The 26,592-nt window shown below is 43.8% G+C and overlaps 2 protein-coding genes across 9 annotated transcripts in view; one reads left to right on the top strand and one right to left on the bottom strand.

Annotated features, from left to right (window-relative positions):
- Nucleotides 1-1,854, bottom strand: part of TTC13 (tetratricopeptide repeat domain 13) — a 78,730-nt gene extending 76,876 nt beyond the window's left edge. For 4 of the 8 annotated variants that reach the window (XM_072755996.1, XM_072755997.1, XM_072756001.1 and 1 more), the window contains exon 1: nt 1,385-1,722. In XM_072755996.1, coding sequence (XP_072612097.1) covers nt 1,385-1,669 — 285 coding nt within the window. In that variant the 5' untranslated portion in view covers nt 1,670-1,722. Of the gene's footprint in view, nt 1-1,384 lie in introns of all 8 variants that reach the window. The other 4 variants (XM_072755994.1, XM_072755995.1, XM_072756000.1 and 1 more) reach the window with 3 other exon arrangements.
- On the top strand, nt 1,855-17,526 carry ARV1 (ARV1 homolog, fatty acid homeostasis modulator). Its single transcript, XM_026008681.2, has 6 exons — nt 1,855-2,150; nt 8,225-8,344; nt 10,225-10,378; nt 13,475-13,699; nt 14,474-14,620; nt 17,014-17,526. Exons 1-5 carry the CDS (start codon nt 1,947-1,949, stop codon nt 14,614-14,616), a joined length of 846 nt encoding a protein of 281 aa, XP_025864466.1. The 5' UTR covers nt 1,855-1,946; the 3' UTR covers nt 14,617-14,620; nt 17,014-17,526.
- The last annotated feature ends 9,066 nt before the right edge of the window (nt 17,527-26,592 follow it).

The raw sequence follows: 26,592 nt of genomic DNA, 5'->3' as shown, positions 1-26,592 counted from the left end.
GGAAAAGGAGTTACCACTCAATGAAGTAGTGGCTGGTGTGCCGACAGATTTAAGAGAAGAGGCTAAGCAACCTAAAGTTCTTACAACAGCGTCTGGCATACAGCAAGCACTCCCTATGTGCTGGCTATTCTCACTTTCCTCACAGCATTCTTGTGAAGAAGATGAAACCCTGTAATTAGGTAACAGTGCCTTCAATTTAGAGGAGGCAGTTTTGCAAAGACAAGCAATTAGCTTGTTCAGAGAGTCGCAGAGGGGGCGTCAGGGGTGAAAGCCGACCCTTTCCCACCCTGCAACGCAGGCCATGCTTTTTACGCCGTTACTAGCCAAGGCCTACCACAAAATAAAGAAGTCACATACCCTCCAACGGGTGAGGCTTCCTTAAGGCAGTCAGATTGTGCTTAAAGGAAATCAGAGTGTGCTAATCTTTGACATTTCATCTCAACTCAAAAAATACTTACTGTCTTCCGAGTTACACAATAGTAAAGAACGCTGCTGTCAGGCCGTGGAAGGGACCAGCCGGCTTCTGGGGAGCTGGGCAGACCCAGCTAAATAAGCAAAGCCTTCAGGGAATTCGGGGGAAGAGGAAAAGGACGGCAAGGGGAAAGGAAGGGGAGGGATGGGAAGGGTGAAAGACCCACTGGAGGATCTCAAAACAAAACAAAAGAAACTGCGGACACGTAGTCTGCTCCTGAGCATCTGCCGCGATTTACTAAAGTGCGGGCAACGGCGCCCATCCTCGGGAATGATCCCAGGCGCACAGCTCGAGGCCCGCGGCCCTTTCTGCCCTCTGGAGACACGGGCAGGTCACAGGGCCGTCTTCAATGGCTGGAAGCAAGAGGTCAACGAGCAGATCAAATGGGCTCGCTCTCTGGTTCCCTTCCTCTCTCAGGCATCAGATTTTTAGAGGTCGTGTTTAATACCAGGCAGCAACCCGGGAGGTCAGAAAACCCGATTTCCGGGCTCCGCCGTCCGGGCACCGGCCCCACCGCGGGGCCCGGGCCTCCTTCGTCCGTCGCCCCCTCGCTGCCCCGGCCCCCTCGGGGCCCATCTCCTCGTCCACCCTTCCAACTCGGCAGGCCTCCGGAGGGGCCGCTCTGGCCGCAGGGACACGCTGTCAGCTCTTTTCCCCATTCGCCACCCTCGCCACGGCGGCTACGACAGGAGGGCGCGCAGCCGCGCGGGCGCGAGCGGCGGGAAGCGGCCCCAGCATGACACCGGCGGGGCCGGCTCCCGCAGGAACACGCCGCGCGGCGGCTGGCGGCTGGCGGCTGGCGGCTGGCGGCTGGCGGCGGCGAGGCCCGGGCCCGCCCGCAGTCCCCACGGCCCCGCCGCCCCTGCCGCCCCCGGCGACCCGCACGCCCGCCCGCCGCCGCCGCCCACTCACCGCCACACTCCACCGAGTACTGGTCTCCCCAGTCCCCGGACTGCGGGCTGCAGCCGCCGCCTGCGGGGGCCTCCTGCTGCTGCCGGTGCTGCAGCTCCTGCTTGAGCAGGGACAGCGGCGAGTAGTGCTCGGTGGCCAGGGCGCCCGGGCGCGGCCCGGCGGACAGGACCCCCAGCAACAGCAGCACCAGGACGCGCCGGACGGCGTCGGCGGCGGCCACAGCGCCGCCCCAGCAGCAGCAGCAGCAGCAGCAGCCGGCAGGTGCCATCTTTCCTCAAGGCGCATGTGCGGCGGCCCTCGCCGCACGCTGCGGCCTCTCAGCCTGAACCCGCGGCGGGCAGGTGGGCCGTGGCAAGGGGGCTGGAAGGGGGAGTGGCGTTGCCTGCTGGTAGTTGTAGTCCCAGCTCGGCCCGCCGCCAGCTCCCTCTCTGGGACCGAGACTACGAATCCCAGCAAGCACCGCAGGGGACGGGCTTTCCGGTCTGATCTCTGACGTTCCCCGCCGCCCCCACGCACCCACCCCGCCACTGAATCGGAAGTTCTCGGGTGCAGTTGCGTGGAAATGGGCACGGGTGGGCGGAGTGGGCTACGGCCAGGCAAGGGGAGCCCAGAAGGGGTGGCCGCGGGCAAGGGGCATGCGGAAGGGGTTACAGCAGCGCCTACTGCTGCCTCGGCGCCCTGCCAGTACAGGTGCATCGAATGCAACCAGGAGGCCAAGGAGTTGTACCGAGACTATAACCACGGAGTGCTGAAGATAACCATCTGCGTGAGTTGTCAGAGTGGGGTGTCCTTGGGCAGAAAATGGCGCCGCGGGATCTGGGGACCGTGAGAGGTGATGGGATCTATATAGCCTCTTTTTAGGACAGTAAAAATCAACGAGTCTCAGGGCCCTCCCATATAGTCCTCAGCTCGATGCTTGGCATACCTGCCCGGGATCAGTGGAGCTTTTACTTGGCTACCTATAGTGGTAACTCACCATCCCACAGCGGTGTGCTGGTGAGACTTAACGCTGCGAACGGATCCTCGAAGATTATGTTGACGTTGGAGTTCACGCCCGGGCTTTTTAGGTCTTAGACATTCTCCCTTTCATAGATAAACATTGTCATCCTTATGGTCCATAACCTGCATCAAACTTTCCTGAATTTCAGGTTTCATCCTTTGTGGTTATTGAATCCACAGTATGTGTTGTGTGCAGAGCACTAAGCTTGACGTTTGGTGATACGAAACCCAAAAATGATGAAGTAAAAATGTTGCTTTCAATACGTTCGTAGTCTATAGAGAATAATTTAATATTTAAAAGGTCCCAAAGTTGGAGGTTCTTCTGGAGGTATTAGCAAAGAACCTGCCGCGTAAGAGGCAGTCAATCCGTTTTTGTCCCATTTCTGACCTCCTGATGATTTTCTAATAATGTTCTTCGTGAGAAAAACGTGGCCTGTAATAATATATGAGAGTAGACAAAGCATGAATGTGTACCTATTTAATCTGTTGTCAACTGACATAATCACTGTTCCTCTCTCAAGTGGTTTCCCTCACTTGGCAAAATTTCAACTCTGATTAAATCCCACATACTGTCTGATCTGTCTCCTCACCCTTGCAGCTATACTTCAACTGAGGAAAAAACATCTAAATTCATGACCACTAACCTCATGTAGCCCTTGATGCCATCTGGCCATCAGTTACATTTTACTAATCTGTTCATGTTCCCAATCCGATGAACCATCCTGACAAACCTCTCAGGTTTCCCATACCCTGCTTTGCTAAAAAACAAGAGAGAGAAAGAGAACTTCCGTAAGCTTTGCAAACACAGAAACCTAGTACTACCACCTGTTATCATACACTCTGTCTTCCTTCCCTCCTGTTAGAATGGATGAGCTGTCCACAAATCTAAAATCAGTGTGCCCTTGTACAACTAGATCCCACCCATCCTTTTCCATTTACTTAGGGACATCCCTGCAGCAATACTCTTCTGCTCTCCTCTGGATCATTCCCACCAGTATATGTACTAAGTCTTTCTTTAAATTAAAAAAAAAACACACATTCTTCATCTCACTGGCTCCTTTAGCTCCTCCTCATTTCCCTTCCCTTTGACAGCAACGTCCTTTAAGAGATATTTGGAAAAAAAAGAAAAAGAAAAAAAAGAGAGAGAGATTTGTACTTGTTTATTTCCTTTCCTACTTTCTCTTGAATCAACTTCAGACACGCTTTCTCCCCACCCACCATTTCACTAGAAACTGTTCTTAAGATCATGATCACTGACATCTACTTTGCTAAATCCCATAGTCCATTCTCAGTGAACTGTCAGCAGCATTTGACCTTACTACTTCCCTCTGGAAACACTGTGTGCGTTTGCCAGGACACCAGACTCTTCTGGTTTTATCTTACTGGCTATTCTTCTCAATCTCATTTCTGGTCCTGCCTCACCTGCCTCAACCTCTTAGACATGGAGTACCCTAAGTCTCAGTTCTTGGGCCTCTGTCTGTCTACACACTCTCCTTTGAAGAGCTCATTCTGGTTCATGGCTTTAAATTCCATCTAAACCATTGACAGTTCCCAAATTTAAACCTCTAGCCTGAACCTGTTCCTTCAACTCCAGACACAAGTATCCAGCTACCTACCTGATCTCTCCAATTGGATTTTTATAGTTACATCTAACTTTCACAGTTAATGGTAACTTTACTATTTTAGTTCCTGTCCAAAATACCTTGGAGTTATACTTGATTCCTCTTCCACATTCCTTGTTTGCTTGACAGATTTTGTCAGCCCTGTCTTCAGATTATGTTCCGAATCCACTGCTTTCCGCCACCTCTACAACCATGATTCATGCTGTCATCATGTCTCACTTGGATTATTATCCTAATTCTTAAACTATGTCACCCCTGCACCTCTTCAGCCTCCTTACACAGTAGCCAAACTGTGGCTTTTAAAATGTAAGTTAGATTATGTCATTTGCTTTCCCAAACCTTCCAGTGATTTTCCATCTCACTCAGAGTTGCACTGGCTGTAAGGCCCGTGTAGTCTCCTGCTACTTTTCCCTTACTCTACTGCAATTCCATTGCCTCCTGATAGTTCTTAAACCAGTTTCCTTCCTTAGGACTTTTGCACTGTGTCTAACATGGTTAATTCCTCCCTCACTTCCTTCAATTATTTTTATTTTTAACATCTCAGAGAGGCCTACTCTGACCACCCTATTAATGATTCCCCCTACTTAGTCTGGTGTACCACCGTATCACCTCTCCCTGCTGCATCTTTCCCATAGCACCTGTCATCTTTGAATAGTCTTTACAGTTGGCTTATTTGTTATTTATTACCTGTCTCCCCACCCCCCACTGGAATATAAGCCATACAAGGACAAAGAGTATGTATAATTTATTTGTTAATATAGCTGGCTCACCCAAGACATGCCTGACACATAGTAAGTACACAATAAATATTTGCTGGATGAATGAACCATTCTTAGGTTTTTAAATGGTCATATCCTTGGCCAACCTGGTACAAGGGAGAGAACAGTAAAAATATATGGCATCTAAAAATAATGACTTCTGGACTGGCCCAATTCAATGATCAGTATTAGAGATGACAATCACATAACTGTGAATAAAGCTGTAACTGTCTCTGCAGTTTAGTTAGTGATCTTTAATGATATAAATGAATCTTTATTTTTTTAAATCATTGGCATTTAGCAAAATCCTTCTAATCATCGGAGCTGGCTTCTCTAGAATTCTGTTTGGAATATTGAACGGTGCAACAGTACATTATTGTATACAGACATTCCCTGATGACATTGAGTGTGTAATATCCTCATTTTTATCATGATAACACATACTAATATGCATAGTGGCATTAGTTAGGTAAAATCATTTAGTTGATTCTAGACTCAGAAAATTAAATTGTAAATAAATCTAAAAAAGAAAATTAAATTGTAAAATAATTTTATGAAGGTTCTCCCCAGTGATGAGAGTAAAAAGTAAAAAGTTTATAGACATCAGGCTTTATGTTTTGAAAAAATAGCCAGAGTTTCTATAAGCTGGTAACTCATACATTGTCTCTTAGCTGGTGTATTTGGAGTCAGCAGTACACTCAGCCTGATCTCCTCCCTGTATTTCTCAGCCGAATCTCCCTTCTCTTTCTCTTTGCTCTTCCTGTTTTTCCATTGCCATTCCTTCCCACTTGCCCCTCTGTGTTTCCCTAATTTTTCTCCATCTAATGGAAGTATGTCCTTTGCTTTTAGCCACTCCTTCTCGTCCAGCTTTAAATAGTTTAGTATAATTACGTGTAAAGATATAGTACTTTTGATATCCTGTACTGCCTAGACTATTTTATATGCTCATATTTGATAAATTCACAATGATAACAAATCAAGACTCCCTTGAGATTCTCCTAAACTTCAAGTCTGTTCATATACTACAGTATTCAGCTTCTACCCTTAGATGCTGGATGCAAAGATGAATAAGACACTGTCCTGCCCTTTAGGATTTTAAAATGTAGGGGGTTCCACTTTCAAGATATGTGTTTTGCTTATTGTAGAGCTAAAATGAAACAGGTTTGAGAATGAGTGGGGAAGGGGCTAGCCCTAGAGATAATGGGGAGGAAGAAACAGCAAGAACATCCACAAAATATTGGCCAGTTTATATTCTAAAAGAGATAGGATTCACTAGAGAACTGAAGAACATAACAGCAGTAAGTAATCTATATCCATGGTGAGATAAAGGTGGTAGAAGTTAGGAGTTTCTGGGGTATACATGGTACCCGTGCTGTAGGGATTTCTTAGAGGACAACTTTCTCTTTCAGGATATTTGTCTAGTAAGTGGAACAATTTTGCCAAAATCAGAAAACATATCTAAATGTTGTCATCTGCCACTAAAATGTTTTACTACATTTGTATATGGTTTCCCTCCTTACATTTAAGGTGAAAGAAGCACTCAAGGAAAAAGTGAATAATAGAAGAAGAACAAGGAAAAATTAGCCTGAAACTGGTAGGAAACCAGCAGACTCTAATGAATTCTCAATGTTTATAAAATATTCAGAATGCTAGGAAGGGGAAGATGGGCATTGTAGGTAACATAGCACATGAGGCCAGAAGCCACTTCTATTTAGGTTCGTGTCACCCTGTGTTCTGTGTTCATTCCATTATACAGGGTGATATAAGCTGCCGCTTACAGTAGCAGGCTTACTCACCTTCCTCTTCTAAATTATAAGGTCCTGAAGGATAGAGACTTATGTCTCAGAGTGAATCTAACACCTTGAAAGTGCCTGGTCCAAACAAACGGCTAAGCAAAGAGAGCTGTTCTAATGAATGTTGTAGCCACTCCAAACATATTTGTCAGACAAGTGACTGCAGGGGAAAATATGGCCTGCGGTGTCTCCCGGTGCTGGTTTCTGCCTACTTCCTTCTAAAAATTGCCTAAATCCTGGCGTAGACTTGCAGTGTCATGAGATGGGTTTTAGGAAACTTTTAAAGGACAGAGAAAAGACCCTTGACCAGCCAGCAGCTTCATTTTACAATGAAGCAGCATCTCTAGTGTTGCAGTGTTGTTTGTAGAGAGGAAGTGTTTTTCCACACAGGTAGCACAGGGAGGTGTCCAGAAAACAGCTCTTTATCATGTGTGGGGTTTCTGATTCTGTGGCTTCTGTTTCTCTTTATACCCTGTTTACTCTTCACTCAGCTGAGAAACTGCAAAATTATTAACCTCTTATGCCTCAGCTTCATTAGGTGGATTTAAATTTGAGATAATAGCACATCTCCCTTCATTGGTTCACTTGATGACTCAAAAACATACCCATTTCTTGTAGATGACATGAATGGAGAAACACTTTAAGTTGGAAGTGATTTTTTTCTTTACATTTGGAGTGCAGGGTTAATATTTTTCAGCACACTTCATTTTTTTCCTAGCATTTTGATGTAGTTTTAGGCCATCCCAGTATGTTTGCATATCTATCACTTCTATTTCCATTTTATCTTCTCAAAATTTCAAAATGTTTATGTTTGAATTGTAGCCATTAGAATAGTAGCCTTGATGCAACTTTTGTAACCAAAACTGTTTCAAATGTCACATTTCTGATGAGCTTGTTCCTGTACACCTGTGTTTATATGTTCCATTTGATAACATTGTAATCACATGTGTCCAAAAAAAAAAAAAAAAGACAATTTCATAGGAGTCATTGAGAACCCAAAAGTCTTACTTCACTAGCCTAGAACCAAGCTGACCAACCCACGTCCTTATGTACAGCTCAGGATCCTCCAGTGTCTTCACTGTCACAGAGAAAGACATTTTCTTTCCATAGTCTGGATGATATTGAAGGAAAAAAAAAAAAAACAAGCTTCTCTAGGTATCTGCCACCCCCAGATTGTTGACATTGTGCTACACTCTTTACCTGCTTTTAGCTCTCAGAAACTCTGGGCATAGGGTTACTTTTCTCAAACCCTTTCTCCAGATCACATTTCAAGAACCACAAAATTGGCCATCCAGCCAACAGGGAACAATTTCTCAATGAAAGTACTTTATTCATTTTTTATTTATTTATTTTATAACAATTCCTACAAATTGAAAGTAGGATTTTCTGGGATACTTTCCTACCTAAAATCAGTCTTTAAATCAAATATCTTTTTAGCTTCTTACATATGAGATTAAGAGATTACTATCTCTAGCCTAGAAGATGATAGTCATTTCTGAAACCAGGGCTTCTATAGGTAAACATTTTGTATCTGAGAAGTTAACTTAAGTAAATGCTGATATGTCCTTATTGCTATACAAGTTCAAAATAGACTCTCTAGTTTGAAATCCTTTAATATTTCAGAATGTATGAATTTGCTTGTTCTAATACAATCTCACATTATTTCAGAAATCCTGCCAGAAACCTGTAGACAAGTATATCGAGTATGATCCTGTTATCATCTTGATTAATGCTATTTTATGCAAAGCCCAGGCCTACAGGCATATTCTTTTCAATACTAAAATAAACGTAAGTTGTTATAATTTTTTTTATTTTCTAATTTCACTTTTTGATGCTTTTACATTTTTAAAGAATAATAATTTTGAGCAGAATTAAAGAACGTTATTTTAAAAGAAATTCTAATGAGGATGGGTCTTTTATCCCAACAAGTCTGGAAGTTTCTAGAAATAACAGACATTGATAAACAGGTACACAATGTTTAGTGAGTATTCATGAATATGCTAACTAGAAGGAAACTGACAAACCATAATCTGGATTGCCTTTTAGTAGGCTACCTTTTGAAAAAGACACCAAATATTTCTAACAATAAACTTAAATATATCAAAGTAGGGAGAGAATTATACTGAGAGGAAGTAAGCAAACTTTAAAAGAGAAATATTTTTAAACAGTTTATTGCATTTCATATTCTACTAAGGAAATTCCTTCCCTCCACCCTTAAGTCATATAACCAGGGCAGTTTTTAAATTGCTAGAGCATTGATTCCCAAACTTTGGTATACATTAGAATCACCTGGGAGAGAGGGAGGGGTGGCAGTTAATCCTTCCAAGCCGAGGCCTCACCCAAAATCAGTTAAATCAGAATCTTTGGGGATGGTTTCAGGTATTAGTATTTCTTAAAACAACCTGGGTAATTCCAGAGTGGAGCCGGGAAGAACCAGTGTGCCAACTAGAAGAACCTCTCAGAAGTCCACACTGATACCTATTCCTGGGCTACATTGCATTTGCACACACTTTCTTTTCCCCACTTTCTATTGATATAGAAAGTTCAACCCATGGAGTAATTTTAAGAAAAAATTTTTTAAAAGGTTGTATTTATTTATTTGAGAAAGAAAGTATATGCATGTGTGTGCTGGGGGCGAGGGGTTAGAGAGGGGGGAAGAAGGAGATAATCTCCAGCATGCTGCAAACCGAGCACATTGAGCGCAGAGCCTGATGCAGGGCTCAGATCCCAGGACCCTGAAATCATGACCTGAGCCAAAATCAAGAGTCTGACACCCAACTGACTAAGCTACCCAGGTGCCCCATTAAAGTAATGTGTTTTTAAAAGCCAATTCTTCTCCAAAAAAAAAAAAAAAGCCAATTCTTAGGATTCCTGGGTGGCTCAGTTAAGCATCTGACTCTTGATCTCAGCTCATGTCTCAATCTCCAGGTTGCAAGTTTGAGCCCCACATTGGGCTCCACACTGGGCATGGAGCCTACTTAAAAATAACGAAATAAAAATTTAAATAAATAAATAAAAAGCCAACTCTTGTTGCCTGGTACTTTCTATTTTTGCCAAAATTTCAGACTCTTTAGAACTTGCAATGGATTTTCTACCTTTTAAATGCTCTTTGATATATTAATTTATACTCATCAGGCATAGGGCCCTTTTTTAAAAATTTGTGTTCAGACTAATAGTTTCCTGTGAGGTATTATAGAATCTTCAGGTTAATTCTATTCTTATTGCTGCTTCCACCTATCCATGAGTCACATAAATTCTGTGCTTGGTTCTGTGTATAGGACAGATGTTGAAAATATAGAGACGAGTGAACTACTATTTAAAGCAGTGATTCTTAACTAGGGGTATACATCAGAATCCTCCTTCCCCACAAAACTGTTTCAAAATTGCATGTCTAGGATTACTTCCAAAGATTCTGAATCAGGATTGGGGCCTAGACATTTGCAGTCTGAAAAATCTCCCCCATGTGATTCTGATGGACATTGCTGATGAAGAACCACTGGTATACAGACAACACAATTATACACTTAATTGGGCAGCTCTGAATTTAAAAAGCTATGAGATGGGAGGTTCTTCAAAACCACAAATACTTAGCTATATCTGTGCCTATTTGGTATTACATATAATTGTTTCTTTACCCAATGCATGGCATTGTCTTTTTGACCCACCAGATGCATGGAAAACTCTGCATATTTTGTTTGCTTTGTGAAGCATACCTGAGATGGTGGCAGCTTCAAGATTCAAACCAGAACACTGATCCTAATGACTTCATCAGATATGCCAAAGAATGGGATTTCTATAGAATGTTTGCAATTGCTTCTCTAGGTAGGAAAAAGCTATGCTTTCTATTCTTAGTTAACTAGTAACTACTATTCTGATTAGAGGTAAGGTGGGTAGTCTTAATCATTGGCAAGAAGAGGGGGTTAATACCAGACTTGAGACTAAATATTCAGTTCTATCACTAACCTACTAGGTGAATGTGTCTAAATTGTCTGCTTTCTTACTTTTTTATTTGTTACCACACATGTGTTATGGAAATGACTATATTTAGCAGAGTAGAGTTAGTGTTTTGAGGTATATATAATATTGTTGATAAAATCCCTCAATTTAATTTCTTGTGTATAATTTAAAGATTCCCTAGGTCCCATTTTTAAAACAGATTGATAATTGTTAGGCATTATGCAATGTATTGTGCTAATTGTGTTGAACTGATACAATCTGTTTAAGAGGGAACACTTATTTATCTGACTTCATACAGGGAAAGTGGCTACTGCCCCTAAATTCCTCAAGTTCAGGAATTGCTTTTCTTTCCTTTTTTTTTTTTTTTTAAGATTTTTATTTATTTATCCATGAGAGACACAGAGAGAGAGGCAGGCCGAGACAGAGGGAGAAGCAGGCTTCATGCAGGGAGCCCAAAGTGGGACTCGATCCCAGGACTGAGGGATCACGCCCTGAGCGGAAGGCAGACACTCAACCACTGAGCCACCCAGGTGTTCCAGGAATTGCTTTTCTTCACAATTCCAGTTTGTGACTTAGGTCAGAATTGTACAGATTTATGTGACTATTTCCTTACTTACTGGCTTCCGTGCTTCTCTGCTTCTAAAACTCCTTTTTTTAAAAAAAAAAAAAAAAAAAGATTTTATTTGTTCATGAGAGACACACACAGAGGGAGAGAGAGAGAGAGAGAGAGAGAGGCAGAGAGACAAGCAGGCTCCATGCTGGGAGCCTGATGTGGGACTCGATCCTGGGTCTCCAGGATCAGGCCCTGCCTGGGCTGAAGGCGGCGCCAAACCGCTGAGCCACCTGGGCTGCCCTAAAACTCCTTGATGATAAGGAAATATTACTATAGTAATATCAAGCCTCCAGTCCACTGCAGTGTCATGTTTCTGAACTGTGTCTTCTTTTATCCCATTTTCTTCTCTTTCTGCTCTTACTCCCTTCATCCTCTCATGCAGTTCTAAGGTTTTAAAATTTATATCCTGGAGCTCCTGGCTGGCTCAGTCGGGAGAGCAAGTGACTCTTGATCTCAGGGTTGTGACTTCAACCCCCCATGTTGGGTGTAGAGATTTCATAAAAATAACATCTCTTTTAAAATTAGTAAATAAAATTTATATACTAAGAATTCCCAGATATACATGATAATATTAAAAACATCCTTAAAAAAAATAAATAAATAAATAAAAATAAATAAAAACATCCTTGAGGGGATCCCTGGGTGGCTCAGTGGTTTAGCACCTGCCTTTGGCCCAGGGCATGATCCTGGAGTCCCCCAGATCATGGGGAAGGCAAGTGATTTCCCCAAAGTCCCGCAGCAGTTTAGTGTTGCCACTGAGACAGGTGGCTCTCTGGAATCCCTACCCAGATTTTTCTCCATGCAGCACCCTGTAGGCAGGTAGCAGGTCCCGCCGAGCCATCTGATCAGTGAAAGCCTCAGGAGTAGAGGCTCCGTGATATCTGTCCTGGGAAAGATTGTGCAGAGCCAGAGGGCTGGTGCAGATGCATACATCTCTTGAGTTCTGAATTAGGAAGATGTGGAGGTTATCTAGTCCACCCTCTATCCCATGAGAGAAATCCTCTCAGTTCTGCAACATGATCTAGCTTTGAGTATCTCCAGTGACAGGAGGCAGCCCACTATTGCTAGATTGTTAAGGAGGTCTTTGTTGCTTTTTTTGTCCAAATCCAGACTATAAAATCTGCCTATTTAATCAGATCCTTGCAATTGACAAGTCCTTGAGTTATTTTGCAGGGAGATGGGATATCTTCCCTGAGGGATATATCAAATGTCATGTAGGTCAGCCATCCAAAATTACTGATTCTAATCAACTATGTTTGGAACCTTTTAGTTTGGCTCTATTTGGTTATACAACATTTTAGGAAAAATACAGTTGTCTCTCCTATAATTTGATATATAAGTTCCAGAAAAAAGCCTAGTTCTGCAGAAACCTGAATAACACAGCTTATGGGGAAAAATAGAATTTGGGACAGACCACTCAAAACATACACAGTCGGGTAATCAGAGGACTAACCATCTTAATACACATAATATCACAGCTGAAAGAAATGTTAAATTCCTAGTTAATGGGAACAGAACAGACTGTGCTCTTTTCTTTGAAGCCAGTGGAACTGTGGCTTCTTCTGGTCTGGACTCAGATTGTGAATACTTTCTGGAAGGTTAAGGAATTGCACTCAGAAGGTTTGTTAAAATGAGTAAGGAAGTTTCCAATTTTGTTAACAAGATTCAAAATGTGTAGATAATAGGCATTCAGTAAATAGTGGATGAATGAACAAAGAAAAACACCTTCATGTGTAATTTTTAGGGTGGGTCCCATCTTTCAGACTTAAAAACCTCCTCTTTACTCCTGTTTTAATCTTTCTGTGGAGATCTCAAACACTGAAGATGTGGGATCCCTGGGTGGTGCAGCGGTTTGGCGCCTGCCTTTGGCCCAGGGCGCGGTCCTGGAGACCCAGGATCGAATCCCGCGTCGGGCTCTCGGTGCATGGAGCCTGCTTCTCCCTCCGCCTGTGTCTCTGCCTCTCTCTCTCTCTCTGTGACTATCATGGATAAATAAAAATTTAAAAAAAAAAAAAAAAAAAAAAACACTGAAGATGTTTAAATAGAACCTTACTTCCTAGAAAGAACTTCAGAGAACTGATGACTACAGTGGTCCATGAAATACTTCAAGAGTGAACTGCTGAAATATGTTTCTGCAATCACACCAGCAGGATTTGACACAACAGGCGGGACTTATTTACTTAAAAAGAAGGAGGGGTAATGGTGGGGGGAAGAAAATTTCATCTTGATGAAACAGTTCTCATGAAGACAGCTAATAAGTTGTATTTCAGAATTGTGGTTTATTTGTTTTTAGAGAGATATGGTTTAGATAGCAACATTCATATTTCTGTTCTCCATTCCCTCCTTAGAACAAACTGCCTTTTTTATTGGCATTTTTACTTTCCTGTGGATAGAACGACCAATGACAGCGAAAAAAAAACCCAACTTCACTTTGCTGCTGAAAGCATTATTATTATCCAGCTATGGAAAGCTCTTGCTCATTCCAGCTGTCATTTGGGAGCATGACTACACGCCCCTGTGCCTCCGACTCATTAAAGTATTTGTCCTTACATCAAATTTTCAGGCAATTAGAGGTATGTTTATCTTTTATTCTTGTCTTTTCAGCTTTCACCCCACATACAAGCCTAAAGTCCTATTTCTCCAACACAGTTTTATAAACCCTGTTAAAACACTGGAATTCTTCATAGAATAATAACAATGCCTGACATTTCTCTAGTGCCTTATACATAACACAGAGTCCGTATTTGCTCAAAGTAATGACATACTATTTTTTAGTCTTTGGGATGCTTTCATGTGCATTATCTCCATCTTGCAAGGTTGGTAGGGGAGTCATTATTACCTCCACTTTGTGAATGACTTGTCCAAATGTACCCGGCCTACCAGTTATCAAGCCAGGAAGCACAGAACCTGCTCTACAACAAAGGGATGAGCAGCCCTGGGGGTCTTCATTTTTCCCATCCATTGTGAGAAGGGTTATTTTAAATGAGCCTCTAACCTGGTACTTTTTATCCAAATGCTTCTCATCTTATAAGCTGTAAAACTGAGAAATCTCTGTTTTTTTTTTCCTGCTAACCTCTTTACAACCTTAGAATTTATTTTTTATTTTCTCCATGAAAATCTGTGTCTTGATTTCAGGAGAAGCCTAGTGTTTTTGTTATAAGAACACACTTTGTTTCTTTCTAGAGATGAAACCATGGGAGAAGATATCAGCACAGGCTAATACGAACAAATAGAGACTCTCTAAAAACAACTTTATAAGACAGTTCCATTCATGATGCCACAGAACTTACATGCTGATATCACTTAATTAAACTCTCAAGAACTTATTAGCTACCTTTCTTTTCCAGTGACCCTGAATATCAGCCGGAAGCTCTCCTTTCTGGCCATCTTGGGTGGCTTACTGATGGAAAGCACCATGGTCTACCTCTTCCAGAGAATGGAATGGGATATGGGAAGTGATTGTGCCATCTATAAATCTCAAGACTTTTGAAAAGGTAAAAGCCTCTTAATGTTCACACATTCAGACAGGCATCCTTCTCGGAGACAAAGGTCATTGTAAAATAAGATGCCCTTACATGCCACACCCCCCACCCGATTGCCTTTGGGTCACCTGCGTCCCGTGCAAGGACTGTAGTGCACATCTCAGGGTCCTTCCCTTTCATTCTTTGTCACCTCAAGGACATCCACTCTCTGTTGTGTTACTTCTAGGGACCCTGTTCTCTACCTCCCCAATACCTGCACTCCACACCACTCGTACTGAGACCTCAGACTCTGAACTCTGCTCCCTTGGCATCTGGACCCTCCACCCCCCAGTCGTGGCATTTTGCTGCCTCCCTCCACCATCTCTGCTCTAGGCTGCCTTTTCACCTCCAGTCCCCTGACCTCAACTTCCACTTGCCTCTCGTTTAACCATACCTACACATGTAGGCAGCTGTGGATTCATCACCATTAGTCCCTTAAAACCATCAGCTTCTTGCCCTTTTACCAGACATGCCTTATTAGAGCCATTTGGGTGAATCTCAGCATCTGTTTTCCCCAAGTCAGAGCTGCAGAGCCTCAACTAGACCTCGGTGTTGCTCCTCTGCCTCCGTGGTCACCTCCAATGAACCTCCCATCACACTGTTCTGGAACTTTCCATGCTCCTTCCTCCCATGTCTGCCTTCACTTTGCTGAGAGTTGAGCCCCTTACAAATTCCTTGAGCTCCCTTCCTCTTTCAATCCAGAAATCCTTTTGTCTTTCCTTCTTCCCTCCCTCCTCTCCTGGACTTGTGCTCATCTTCCTCCCTGTAAGTGTCCTCCTCCCTCTGGTCACAGTCAGACTCCTGGGCCACAGTCAGACTCCTGTATTGGCTGTAGACTTCTGGAGCAGACTCAGAGGTGTGCAGGTGGGGAGGAAAGCACAGAAGCAGCAGGGAAACAGCCCAGCTCTGAACCTCCTGTGGCCCCCTGTGGGTCCTGTGGCCTCAGGCTCCCCTAATGCTGGGTCATTGCTCTTCCTTTCCAGGTCTTCAGACACTGCACCTTCATTATTCACTCTACTATGTGGCTCCTTCCCCTTTGCAAACGTACACATACAGCTATCTGTTCTAGAACTGTTGGTCCCAGCCTGTTTCACCACCTTCCTTCATAAAACATTCTTTCTCCTGTAGTCTCCTGAATCTATGTTCCTAAAACTCAAAGGGAAGCTGGTTGCCAGCTCTCCATTAGAGTCCTCCTCCCTTAGCTTGGCTCTGGAAGCTAACTCAGAACCCCTTCTCCTAAAACAGGCTGCCTGGTCTGTCAGGTCATTTAGTTTGACTCGTCCTCAGTCCTCCTCTTCTCTCTTGCTGTTCACGCATTTAGTGTGATGGCAGTGCCACAGCACGGACCCTTTCTCCCAGGACGTAGGCCTCCCAGACCAGCATTTCCAGCTCAGCCCAGGCACTGCACCCTTCCACTGCCTTCCAGGCGGTGCTGCCATGACCGTGCTGTTACCTCTGAAGTCCAACTCCACTTCACCCCCCTCTACCCACCCAAACACAATCCTTTCCTGATGCTTTTCTCTAGAAACATTCCTTATCACTCAGACCTCAGGCAGCTCTTGTCTCCTGCCTAAAGGTTTATAACAGCCTCCGCACAGCTTTCCGCCCAGAGACTGGTGCCACCTAAATCTTCATAAAGCATCACTTCTGGAATCCCTCCGAATTTTTCATCTGCCTTACTGCCGACACAGGAGTTTCTAGTCTCTAGTCTCTTTCTGAGGAACGTCTTTTAGTTTTCTCTTTGCTTACTTGTGGGCCTCAATATCCCAGTTCTAATTCCCTCTCTGCTGTCATGTTGCTATCCGCATCCTCTACTAAGTTCTTCTCTTCATTTCCAAATATGTCTTATGCTCTCCCCAGGGCCTAGAGTGGCCTGTTCTCCACCTCATCACACACAGCCAGTCCTCTTTGTTTCTCCATGAAGGGAAAACTTTCCAAAACCTCGAGTCTGTGCACTCACTCCCACTGGCCTCCCAGAGCCCAGTTCAACACCACAGTGGACATGTCCAGGCTCTCCTTAGACTGTGTCAGCACCGCTTTGCCCCGACTTCCACAGGTACTTCTAGTTGTTGAGTTATCAGTTGTAATTTCTGGCCAGGAGAACAAAATCATCTGTCACAACCATTTGAAAACCATTCTGCTCCTTTATGTTACCTCGTGTTTTATATTGTCCATGTCTTATATTCACATCCTGTGTGTTTATCCCTGACTCCCCAGCCTGGTAAACAGATTGGTTCTGGAAGAGACTGGAAGTTATACGTGAGGAAATACGTATTTCCCATAGCACAGGGCCTGCCCAAATACGGATTTGTTGAATGATTTTCAGCAGAATGTGCCACTCTAAATACTTCTTTTATTATCCACAGTTGGATTCTTTATTATTTGTGGCATGACCAACTGCGTCCGAAGAAGAGAAGACATAAAGTACAAAGCAAGCTCCTCATTTGTGTTGAGCAAATGAGGCAAAGATTTGGATACACTTCCTGAAAAAGAAAGCAATGGTTATGGCATTGGAAACCCCCAACACTATGACACCCCACCCCCCACCCCCCATATAAGAGACCACCAAACCACATATATATGCACACAGACACAGGCAGAAACAGACACAGGGACACTGCCTTAGGGAGTGAGGTGCCCCCCCCCCCACCCCCGCAAGTGTAGACTCCGGCAAGTAGACCCCTTCAGGTAAGCATTTGAACTGAGGGAAGAGCATGAATGCAAGACTCGCACATAATAAGACCTTTGTTTCATTCTTTTGACATGCTTATATCTTTTTAATTTAAATGTTAAGTTATTGGCTCTAAATATATTTAAAACAGTATTTTATGTTCTTACAACAGAAACATTTTTCTCTTAATAAAGTCAGAATAAACTAAGCTTTTGTAAATTTTTTATAAACTTCAATATTTTCCCCTGTGACTGAGTTACTCTTTAGAAATGGCTGATCCAAAAATAAATAACTAAAACCAGTGAATTGTCTACTTTATAGGGGTAAACTCTATCTCGATAAAGCCAATACTGGATAAATTGATACGTAGCACCTTTTCTCTCTCCCCATTTCATTCACTTATTCATGCAGCAGGAATTATTGAGCCCGTAGTATGTGTGTCAGCATGGACGCAGTGGTGAATGGCCTTCTTAAAGTTTATGGAGCAGTGGAGCACTTGGGTGGCTCAGTTGGTGGGGCATCCAACTCTTGATTTCAGCTCAGGTCATGATCTCAGGAGATCCAGCCCCACTTTGGACTCCATCCATGCTGGGTGTGGAGCCCACTTGAGATTCTTTCTCCCTTTGCCCCTCTTTCCCACACTCACTTGCTCTCTCCTCTCTTTCCCTCTCTCCTCTGTCTCCTCCCCCACCTAAAATAAATAAATAAATCTTTTAAAAAAAGTTTACAGAGCAACAATAGATTTACAAACATGAGAGGGTAATGGCAGTGTAGGGTGATAAGTGCTGTTAAGGGGTAACATTGGAATCAAGGGAGATGCAGAGTAGGAACACTTGTTCCAGTCTTAGAAGTCCAGAAGGTCCTCAGAAAGGAAGAGGAAAGGAAAGGAACTTTCCAGTGTCCCTGGAGGGAGAAAACCACACACCCATGCCAAGTCCTAGAGGGAAGAGGGTGTAACACATGTGCAGGGAACTGAGTATTCTGTACACCTGGATGGAGTTTGGGTACTGGGAGTTTTAAAAATGATAATCAGGAAGCCATGTAAGGTCGGATAATGAAGGGCCTCAGGAATTGTTAACATCACAAGGATCATGAAGCCAACACAATGTCAGGATCCAAAATAAAAAACAAAACCAGTTGGAATGACATAGCAGAATACCCACAGGATAGAGCCAGTAAATGGAAAGAGGGAGCAAAACATGGTTTAAAGGCATACAACCAAAAAGAATTAAGTGTTAGATAAAATGACAATATGATGTGCTGATCACAGCTTCTCTAATCTTTGACCAGCAACTCAGATAAGTGAAGATAAACAGCACCGGTTTTGTAATTTATTTTTATTTGTTTATTTTTTAAGTAGTCTCCACATTCAGCGTGGAGCCCAGTGCAGGGCTTGAATTCACAACCCTGAGTTCATGACCTGAGCTGACATCAAGAGTCAAATGCTCAACCGAGCCACCTAGGTGCCCCATACTAATTTAACCCATATACAATATATCCCATTCTTTTCTTGAGCACCTGAAAAAGTATCTGCTAACTTTTTTTAAAACCAGTGTCAATGGGGATCCCTGGGTGGCTCAGTGGTTTAGTGCCTGCCTTCAGCCCGCCGTGTAATCATGGAGTCCCGGGATCAAGTCCCACATCAGGCTCCCTGTGTGGAGCCTGCTTCTCCCTCTGCCTCTCTCTCTCTCTCTCTCTCTCTCTCTTTCATGAACAAATAAAATCTTTAAAAATAAAAGTAAATAAATTATATATATATGTACATAAAACCAGTGTCAGAGGGAGGCCTGGGTGGCTCAATGGTTGAGTGTCTCCCTTTGGCTGATGTCATGATCCCAGGGATCCTGGGATTAGGTCCTGTATCAGGTGCCCTACAGGGAGCCTGCTTCTCCCTCTGCCTCTCTTTCTGTGTCTCTCATGAATAAATAAATAAAATCTTTAAATAAATAAACAAACAAGTGTCAGAAACCCCTTTCCTTAGTGTCCGTGAACATGAGTTAGCTAAGGGCTGGGCAAGGTATGGTAAAGGACTGCAGAGGAGACCTATCTGATCCAACTCTGCTCTTAAGTGTCCCTTCAGTGTGTAGTTTATTACATCCCTCCTTGAGTTGAGCCAACAAAGGGTAAGACTCCAGGAACAGAGCAGAGAGGCTGCACATGGGTGCACAGTAGGTGCATTTGAAGGAGTGATTAGTTCTCCCCCGCCCTATACTCCACTTCTATAGGGTTCATCTTTCCCTGAGCATTTTTCAAAATTTTTTATGAAAAATTTCAAAGAGGGATTCCTGGGTGGCTCAGCGGTTTAGCACCTGCCTTCGGCCCAGAGCGTGATCCTGGAGACCCAGGATCAAGTCCCACATCAGGCTCCCTGCATGGAGCCTGCTTCTCCCTCTGCCTGTGTCTCTGCCTCTCTCTGTCTCTCTCCCTCTCATGAATAAATAAATAAAATCTTTAAAAAAAAATTTTAAAGGTACAAAAAGTTGCAAGGATTCTACAGGGAAAACCCATATACCCACCACCTACATTTTACAGCTATTAGATTTTCCCCTGACTTCTTTTAAAAGTTTGTTTAACTTTTAAAGTTAAGTTAGTTAACTTTTAGTTAAGTTTTAACTTTAACTAGTTCTGAGACAGCAGAACTAGTCAGTTATACTGGGAAGTTACAAGGTATCGGTGGTGCTTGGTGTTTTAGAGAGATGTCTATGATTTCCAAGCCATCTCTCCTCCCCTGTGAAATCAAGATATGCTCTAACACCATAGGGTATTTATATGAAAATCCTCTGGAAGCTCTGAAAATTAAATCACTTTCAGGGGCACCTACATGGCTCAGTTGAGTGTCAGGTCACCTCAGGTCATAATCTCATGGTTAGTGGGATGGAGCCATGCATTGGCACCGTGCTCAGCGGGGAGTCTGCTTGAGATTCTCTCTCTGCCCCTCCCCCACTTGCTATCTCTGAAAATCTTTCAGACAAATAACTTTCAGATATCCCCACTTTCATTGAAAAGCATATGCACTCAAGTGATTGCAGACAACCTGCCTCATAAGGTCTGATCCATTATGATCACACAGTGGCTATTCTGACAGAGTCCACTGCTGCCGGGGAGTTTTCAACACCACCCAGAAACAGAGAAGAAAAAGCACCCAGTGTACGAGAACACATCATAAACTAATAAAGCACGCAGAAAATAGGCAAGTGGTCTTTTGTCAAAAGATTACCATCAGAGTGTTTGAAGCACTTTGAACCAAGTTGGGACAAAGAGCCCAAAGTTTCTTTTTCTTTCTTTCTTTCTTTCTTTCTTTCTTTCTTTCTTTCTTTCTTTCTTTTTCTTTTCTTTTCTTTTCTTTTCTTTTTTTTTTAGATATTTATAGGACAAAAAGGCATCAATAAGTTAAAGATTTTTTTAAAAACCACAGTCTTCTATGAAAAAAACTGAAGCTTAGATGGATAAAGGGATTTGCTCAAGGTCACACAAGTAGACACTGACATAATCAGGATTAAAACCCTGGCCTCTATTCCTAGTCTAAAGGGGGAGGAAAGGGTGCTGGGGCTGTGCTGGTCTCCACCCCCACCTAACAGTGCAGCCCTGGGTCTACCCACCTGTCCTTGTTGAGAGAAGGGTCATTTACTGTTCTTTAAATAGAAGAGAGGTTGGGTTTTGTTTTGTTTGTTTTTAAATACAGAACTCACAGGAACAGGACTAGATTTAAATATTAGTCCTTTGTTTCCAAGGGAAGAAGCTGTAGAAAGAAATGAGCATTTCACTGCAGACTTTTCTCAGTGGAACAGCTGTGAGCCCTAAAGCTTGGATTGTCTCTTTCTGGTATCTAACACATCTACCCATAACCTTTCATTACAAAATTGGGAACATATTCTCAAGGGAAATGTTATTAACCAGACTAAATTTAAAATGGTCTCTGGCTCCTGAAGAGCCAACAGCGGAAAAGCAGTACAAAAGCAAGAACCCCAGGATCCAAAACAGGATTCTATTTATTTATCCTATTCATTTATCCCATTTGACAAATATTTATACATACTGTGAGCCAGGCACTATATATGTATGATATATATGACTTACGTGTGTGTATATACATATATATATATATTATGTTTATATATTTACTTTGAGTCAGGTACTATTTTAAGGGCTTTATAATTAATAAGTCATTTTATCCTCATATTAACCATAGAAGATGCCTGTCAACTAAATTGACTCTAAGAGCCCAGCAGGAAATGTATCTGAATATGTTGGAAGGGTTAGCACAGTGTGTTCAGCCAGCACATTGAATGATGATGTCCCGGCACGACACAGATAAATAAAAAAGGCAGAGAAGAACATAACAGTGCCCAGAAATTTGTGGTAGTTTCCGGTGGCTGCTGTAACAAATTAAGCTTGGTGGCTTAAAACAACACATTCTCTCACAAATCTAGAGGCACAAAGTCCAGAACCAGTTTCACTGGGTCAAAACCAAGGTGTTGGCAGGGCCATGCTCCCTCCAGACGTTCTAGGGGGGCATGCATTCCTCGCCTCTTCCAGCTTTTGGCGGCTGCTGCTGCCATTCCAAGGCTTATAGCTACAGCTCTCCAGCTCTCAATCTCTTCCAGTTCCACATCACCTCCTCCTATGTGCGTGTCAATTAGCCTGCTTTCTCTTATAAGGCCATTTGTGACAGCACTTAGGACCCACTTGGATAATCAGGGATAATCTGGTGATCTCAAGATCCTTAACTTAATCACATTTTTTATAAAAGGCCTTTTCAAAATTAAGTAACATTTATAAGTTCCAGAGATATCTTTGGGCCAGATATTTTGAGGGGGCCAATTTTCAGCCTACCACAAAATCATCTAGCTAAGAGCAGCCCCCTCCACCTAACATACACACACACACACACACACAAATACACTCACCCTCTCAAATTTGAACAGGACTCTCCTGTGAAGCAGAACCGTTTATCTGCAACTTCATCAAAGGGAAGGCAGACATCAGGGCCCTACAAGGAACTCTCTGAAAAGTACCTTGCAACATCTTCTGGTTTCAGAGCTGCTACAGCAGAAGCTCCATGACTGGATGCATGTGATGGAGGAGACTCCTACCTTGGCTGGGAGTGGATCCATGTAACTCTCAAGATTCCCTTGCAAACTTTTAAAGAATGCTCTTCTGACTCATTCCCATGTTTTCCAGAGGTCACCTTGCTTGGACACACTTGGCAGGGAAACATGGAGTCAAACACCTGCTCAAGAGCTGAGCATTCACCATCTACCCATGGCTTTAAGTTGGATGCAAGGTCAGAACCTGCCTCCTTTGTGTTCGGACTACTTGCATTTCTCACAGCAGGTGCTTCTTGGGCTGACTTTATACCTGGCTTCCTCTTGGCTGTCCTTCCCTTGTTTTCCCTTTGTGCTGATTTCTAAACCACTTTTAAAAAAATTGCATTTTATTGTGTTGTGTGGATTTTTATAAAGTAGCCTTAAGTAGTTTTTGGAACAAAGGTGGCATATAGAGCATACCAATCCTTTTAAGACAAGTAAATATATGACCAGGTACATGGCTAGAATATGTCTCCTGCCCTCTGGGGTGTTACACCATTCTTTCGTCTACAGCAGGGGGTATAAAACCAACTTTTTTTTTTTTTTTTTTTTTTTTTATGATAGTCACACAGAGAGAGAGAGAGGCAGAGACATAGGCAGAGGGAGAAGCAGGCTCCATGCACCGGGAGCCCGACGTGGGATTCGATCCCGGGTCTCCAGGATCGTGCCCTTGGCCAAAGGCAGGCACTAAACCACTGTGCCACCCAGGGATCCCTAAAACCAACTTTCTCATCTTTTGTCAGGTTCCTCCCAACTTGAGGCCCCAACACAATGGAAATGTTTTGGTAGGAGTAGCTGAGCCTGTATGGTTTACTCATCCATGAGATAGTCATCTAGGGTGTGTCTGATAGAAGCTTATTGAGAGGAGTCAGTCACATGGCTTGTGACCATGGGGGGAATGAGCTGAACCTATCTTCCCAGGTGCTTCTGCCAGGAGGGCAAGTGGGAATCAGCCATAGAGAGGACCAGAGCCCAGTGGGGCATGGTGCTGGCCACGGCCTGCCAGAACACACTGCTAGTTGAGTCTGGTGAGTGAGCACTGTCCTCAATCTCCAAAGTCATCTCCATCTAGATTCCTGGGGTTCTTTGCAGAGGGACACACCAAATAGGCAGGTTCACCAGCTTGCCCTTCAACCTCCACTCCCCGTTGTCTTCCCACTCCTGTGAAATCCCTCGGATTTCAAAGGCAATTTCTTGTTTCTCACACCATTTTTTGAGCCCATCTTAATGGTTTCCCCTTTCACTCTTTCTCCCAGAGCCCCACTCTGACATCTTATTACCATCCTGAGGGCAGGAGAAAGAAAGGGGATGGAAGGCATGGTCCTCTCTTCCCTAAGTCTTGGAACAGGCTGGGCTAAGTTCTCACTTCCCTTCTCCTAGGCCACACCTTCTGGGGAGAACTGGGATGTGCTCTCAACCAGCCATGGGGTGACTGTGGCTTTGACCACACCAATTTCTAATGCAAGTGCTCCTCCCACCCAAACTGGCCTTCCCAACTTGCCAAAAACAATTTCTGTGTTCCTGTGGGACTTTCATTAGAGATTCTCCATCTTGGAGACATAATGGGAAACAGGGAGTGGCAGGGGCCGGGGGAGGGGGGTGTCTGAGCTTCTGCCCAAGGTTGACAATGCGTATTTCCCCAGATGGCACTTGCCTCTGTCCTCTCCTCCCTGATATCGGCTTTCTAGGGCCATAACTCCTCCTTACTGACTTGTTTCATGCTTTTGTTTTGCTGATATCGCACAGCACATTCAATAAAGGTTTTGCTCAACATTCTCTAGAATGTTTGTGCACATTCTTCAGGGAGTCAGGAGAACCAGACAGGAAAGTGGGACAGGCCTAGGGACCTGTCCTTGATGGACTGGTAGCCAGAGAAGTGCAGTGGAAAGGTCATGCATTCTTATCACACTTGGCTAGCACAAAGATGTTGGGCAGGCTGTTGACGCTTCCAGAGTCCACCCTCACTAGGTGATTGGAGGCCCACATGCTCGCAGTGTTTTCAACCATAAAACCATGACCCAGCAAGCATCAGGTGTCCTTTGGGTGGAACCTCAGCGTGCCTTCTTTGCAACATAAGCTCTACTACCTCCAGAGAATGGGCTCAAGATCCAACTCTCTGAACTCAAAGTACCATCTTTTCACGAAAACAAGCAGACTAGACACATTTGGGCTTTTATAATCACTAAGTTTTCTCCAGACATAAAGATGGACTTGAGCTGCCACCTTGCCTGATGTTGGTTGCTAGAGAGCCTTTCCGTCTCCCATATGCCTGGCACATGTCCATAATCACAGGCTCTGAAAGAAAGAAGGCCTGGGCATGTAAACGTTGTGCAAGATCCTGCAGAAAATGCTGTACAATCCATCATGGAATCATAACACACTGTGATGTGAGGCCAAGGGGCCACAGCGGATCATCTCCTTAGATTTCCCAGCACCTGCTGACACATAAACGGATCACTTGACCTGTGTCCTAATTACAGGATGGAAACGTTTTATGAGGGCAGCACGGGTGGCTGAGTGGTTTGGTGCTGGGGTGTGATTCTGGGGACCTGGGATCAAGTGCCACGTCGGGCTCCCTCGCGGAGCCTGCTTCTCCCTCTGCCTGTGTCTCTGCCTCTCTCTGTGTCTCTAATGAATGGATGAATAAAATCTTTAAAAAAAAAAAAAAAAAAAAGGAAATGTTTTATGAAAGCACCTGTTGTTTTACATAAGTTTTTGGAGACCTTATGCCATCCCATATGCCTGCTCACTCTTCTTTTGGAACAACTTATTCACCCTTCAGGGAAGCCTGGGTGGCTCAGTTAGTTAACAAGTTGGCTCTGGATTCATCTTCAGGTCATGATCTCAGGGTCATGAGATCGAGCCCCACGTTGGGCTCCACACTCAGCAGTCTGCTTGAGATCCTCTCTCTCTCCCCCTCTGTCCCTCATCCCTCTCATGCTCAATTCTCTCTCTGAAATAAATTAATTAAAAAAAAATTATTCACCCCTCAGAGCCCGCTCAGATATCAGATATCCCCTCTTCTGGCATCCCCAGTGTTTTTTGAATCTCCTTCGAGGGACGCCTGGGAGGCTTAGTGGTCAAGCATCTGCATTTGGCTCAGGGGATGATCCTGGAGTCATGGGATCAAGTCCCACATTGGGCTCCCTGTGAGGAGCCTGCCTCTGTCTCTGCCTCTCTGTGTGCCTCTCATGAATAAATAAATAAAATCTTTAAAAAAAAAAAAATCTCCTTCTGGACCTCAGTGGCCTCTGCTCTTCCCTGATCACAACACTTAAGGTCACACGTTAGGCTATTTGTGGAAGAACCAGAAGCTCTTCAGGCTCTGCAGCTTTGTTCTTGGTGCCTGACTCAACGTGACCCAGAACAGTGCAGAATAAATGTCAGTTGAATGAATGGTGTCACTCTACTTACAGAAAAATGGAGGCCAGGAGTCAGGTTGGTTAACTGACTCTGAATTCCACTAGGGACATGAGAGGAGCTGCATCATTTGTGAATTGCAAGGCTTAAAGTATCAACAACTCTGGGCTCACTGCACAGATGCCATAGCAAGCCAAAGGTGATTTCTCTGTCCTGTTCATTGCCTTACACAGAAGCTCACAGTTTCAGGAAACTTCAGACTGCCCTATAGCATGCCAGGCCCTCCACTGGCCGCTGAGTAGCAAAACAGTCCCTCTCCTATCTTAGGGGTAATGAAGTATGCCAGGAAACAATAAAGGACATTCAGTAAATTTATTCTCTCATCATTTGCAGGTCCTTTGTAAAGGCAGTGGAAACATTTTATGGTTTGGGAAACTTTAATATTCCTTGCCAAGCTGTATTTACGAGAGTACACTATGTCTAGAGTAAGAGAAAGTTTGGGGCAATTTATACATTATTTCAAATACTAAAAACGACAGTGGTTCTGTATATATGGCACTTTCCCATCGGGGTGAGGATCCTATCAGCCTTCCCCACAGCCCCTTCTTGCCTTGATTCATTCCACTTCTAGCTCTGATAGCCTATCTTGCAAAAATGAGAAGAGCCCCACAACTCAATGGCACTATGAGTCCACGGTTGTGGTTCCAGAAGAGCTCAGCGGCAGCAGACCCAGGGGAGCTGCGCATTCTAAACTAAGGAGCTCCCCTGAGCCTAAACCGGCCCTGCAAGCTCCACTCCCAGAGCTGTCGGTGCCCATCTGAGGACTG

The sequence above is a fragment of the Vulpes vulpes genome, chromosome 4, assembly GCF_048418805.1.
Source record: "Vulpes vulpes isolate BD-2025 chromosome 4, VulVul3, whole genome shotgun sequence".
NCBI lineage: Eukaryota > Metazoa > Chordata > Mammalia > Carnivora > Canidae > Vulpes > Vulpes vulpes.
The sequence above is the reverse complement of the archived record's forward strand: the minus strand, read 5'-3'. Positions and strand labels throughout refer to the sequence as shown.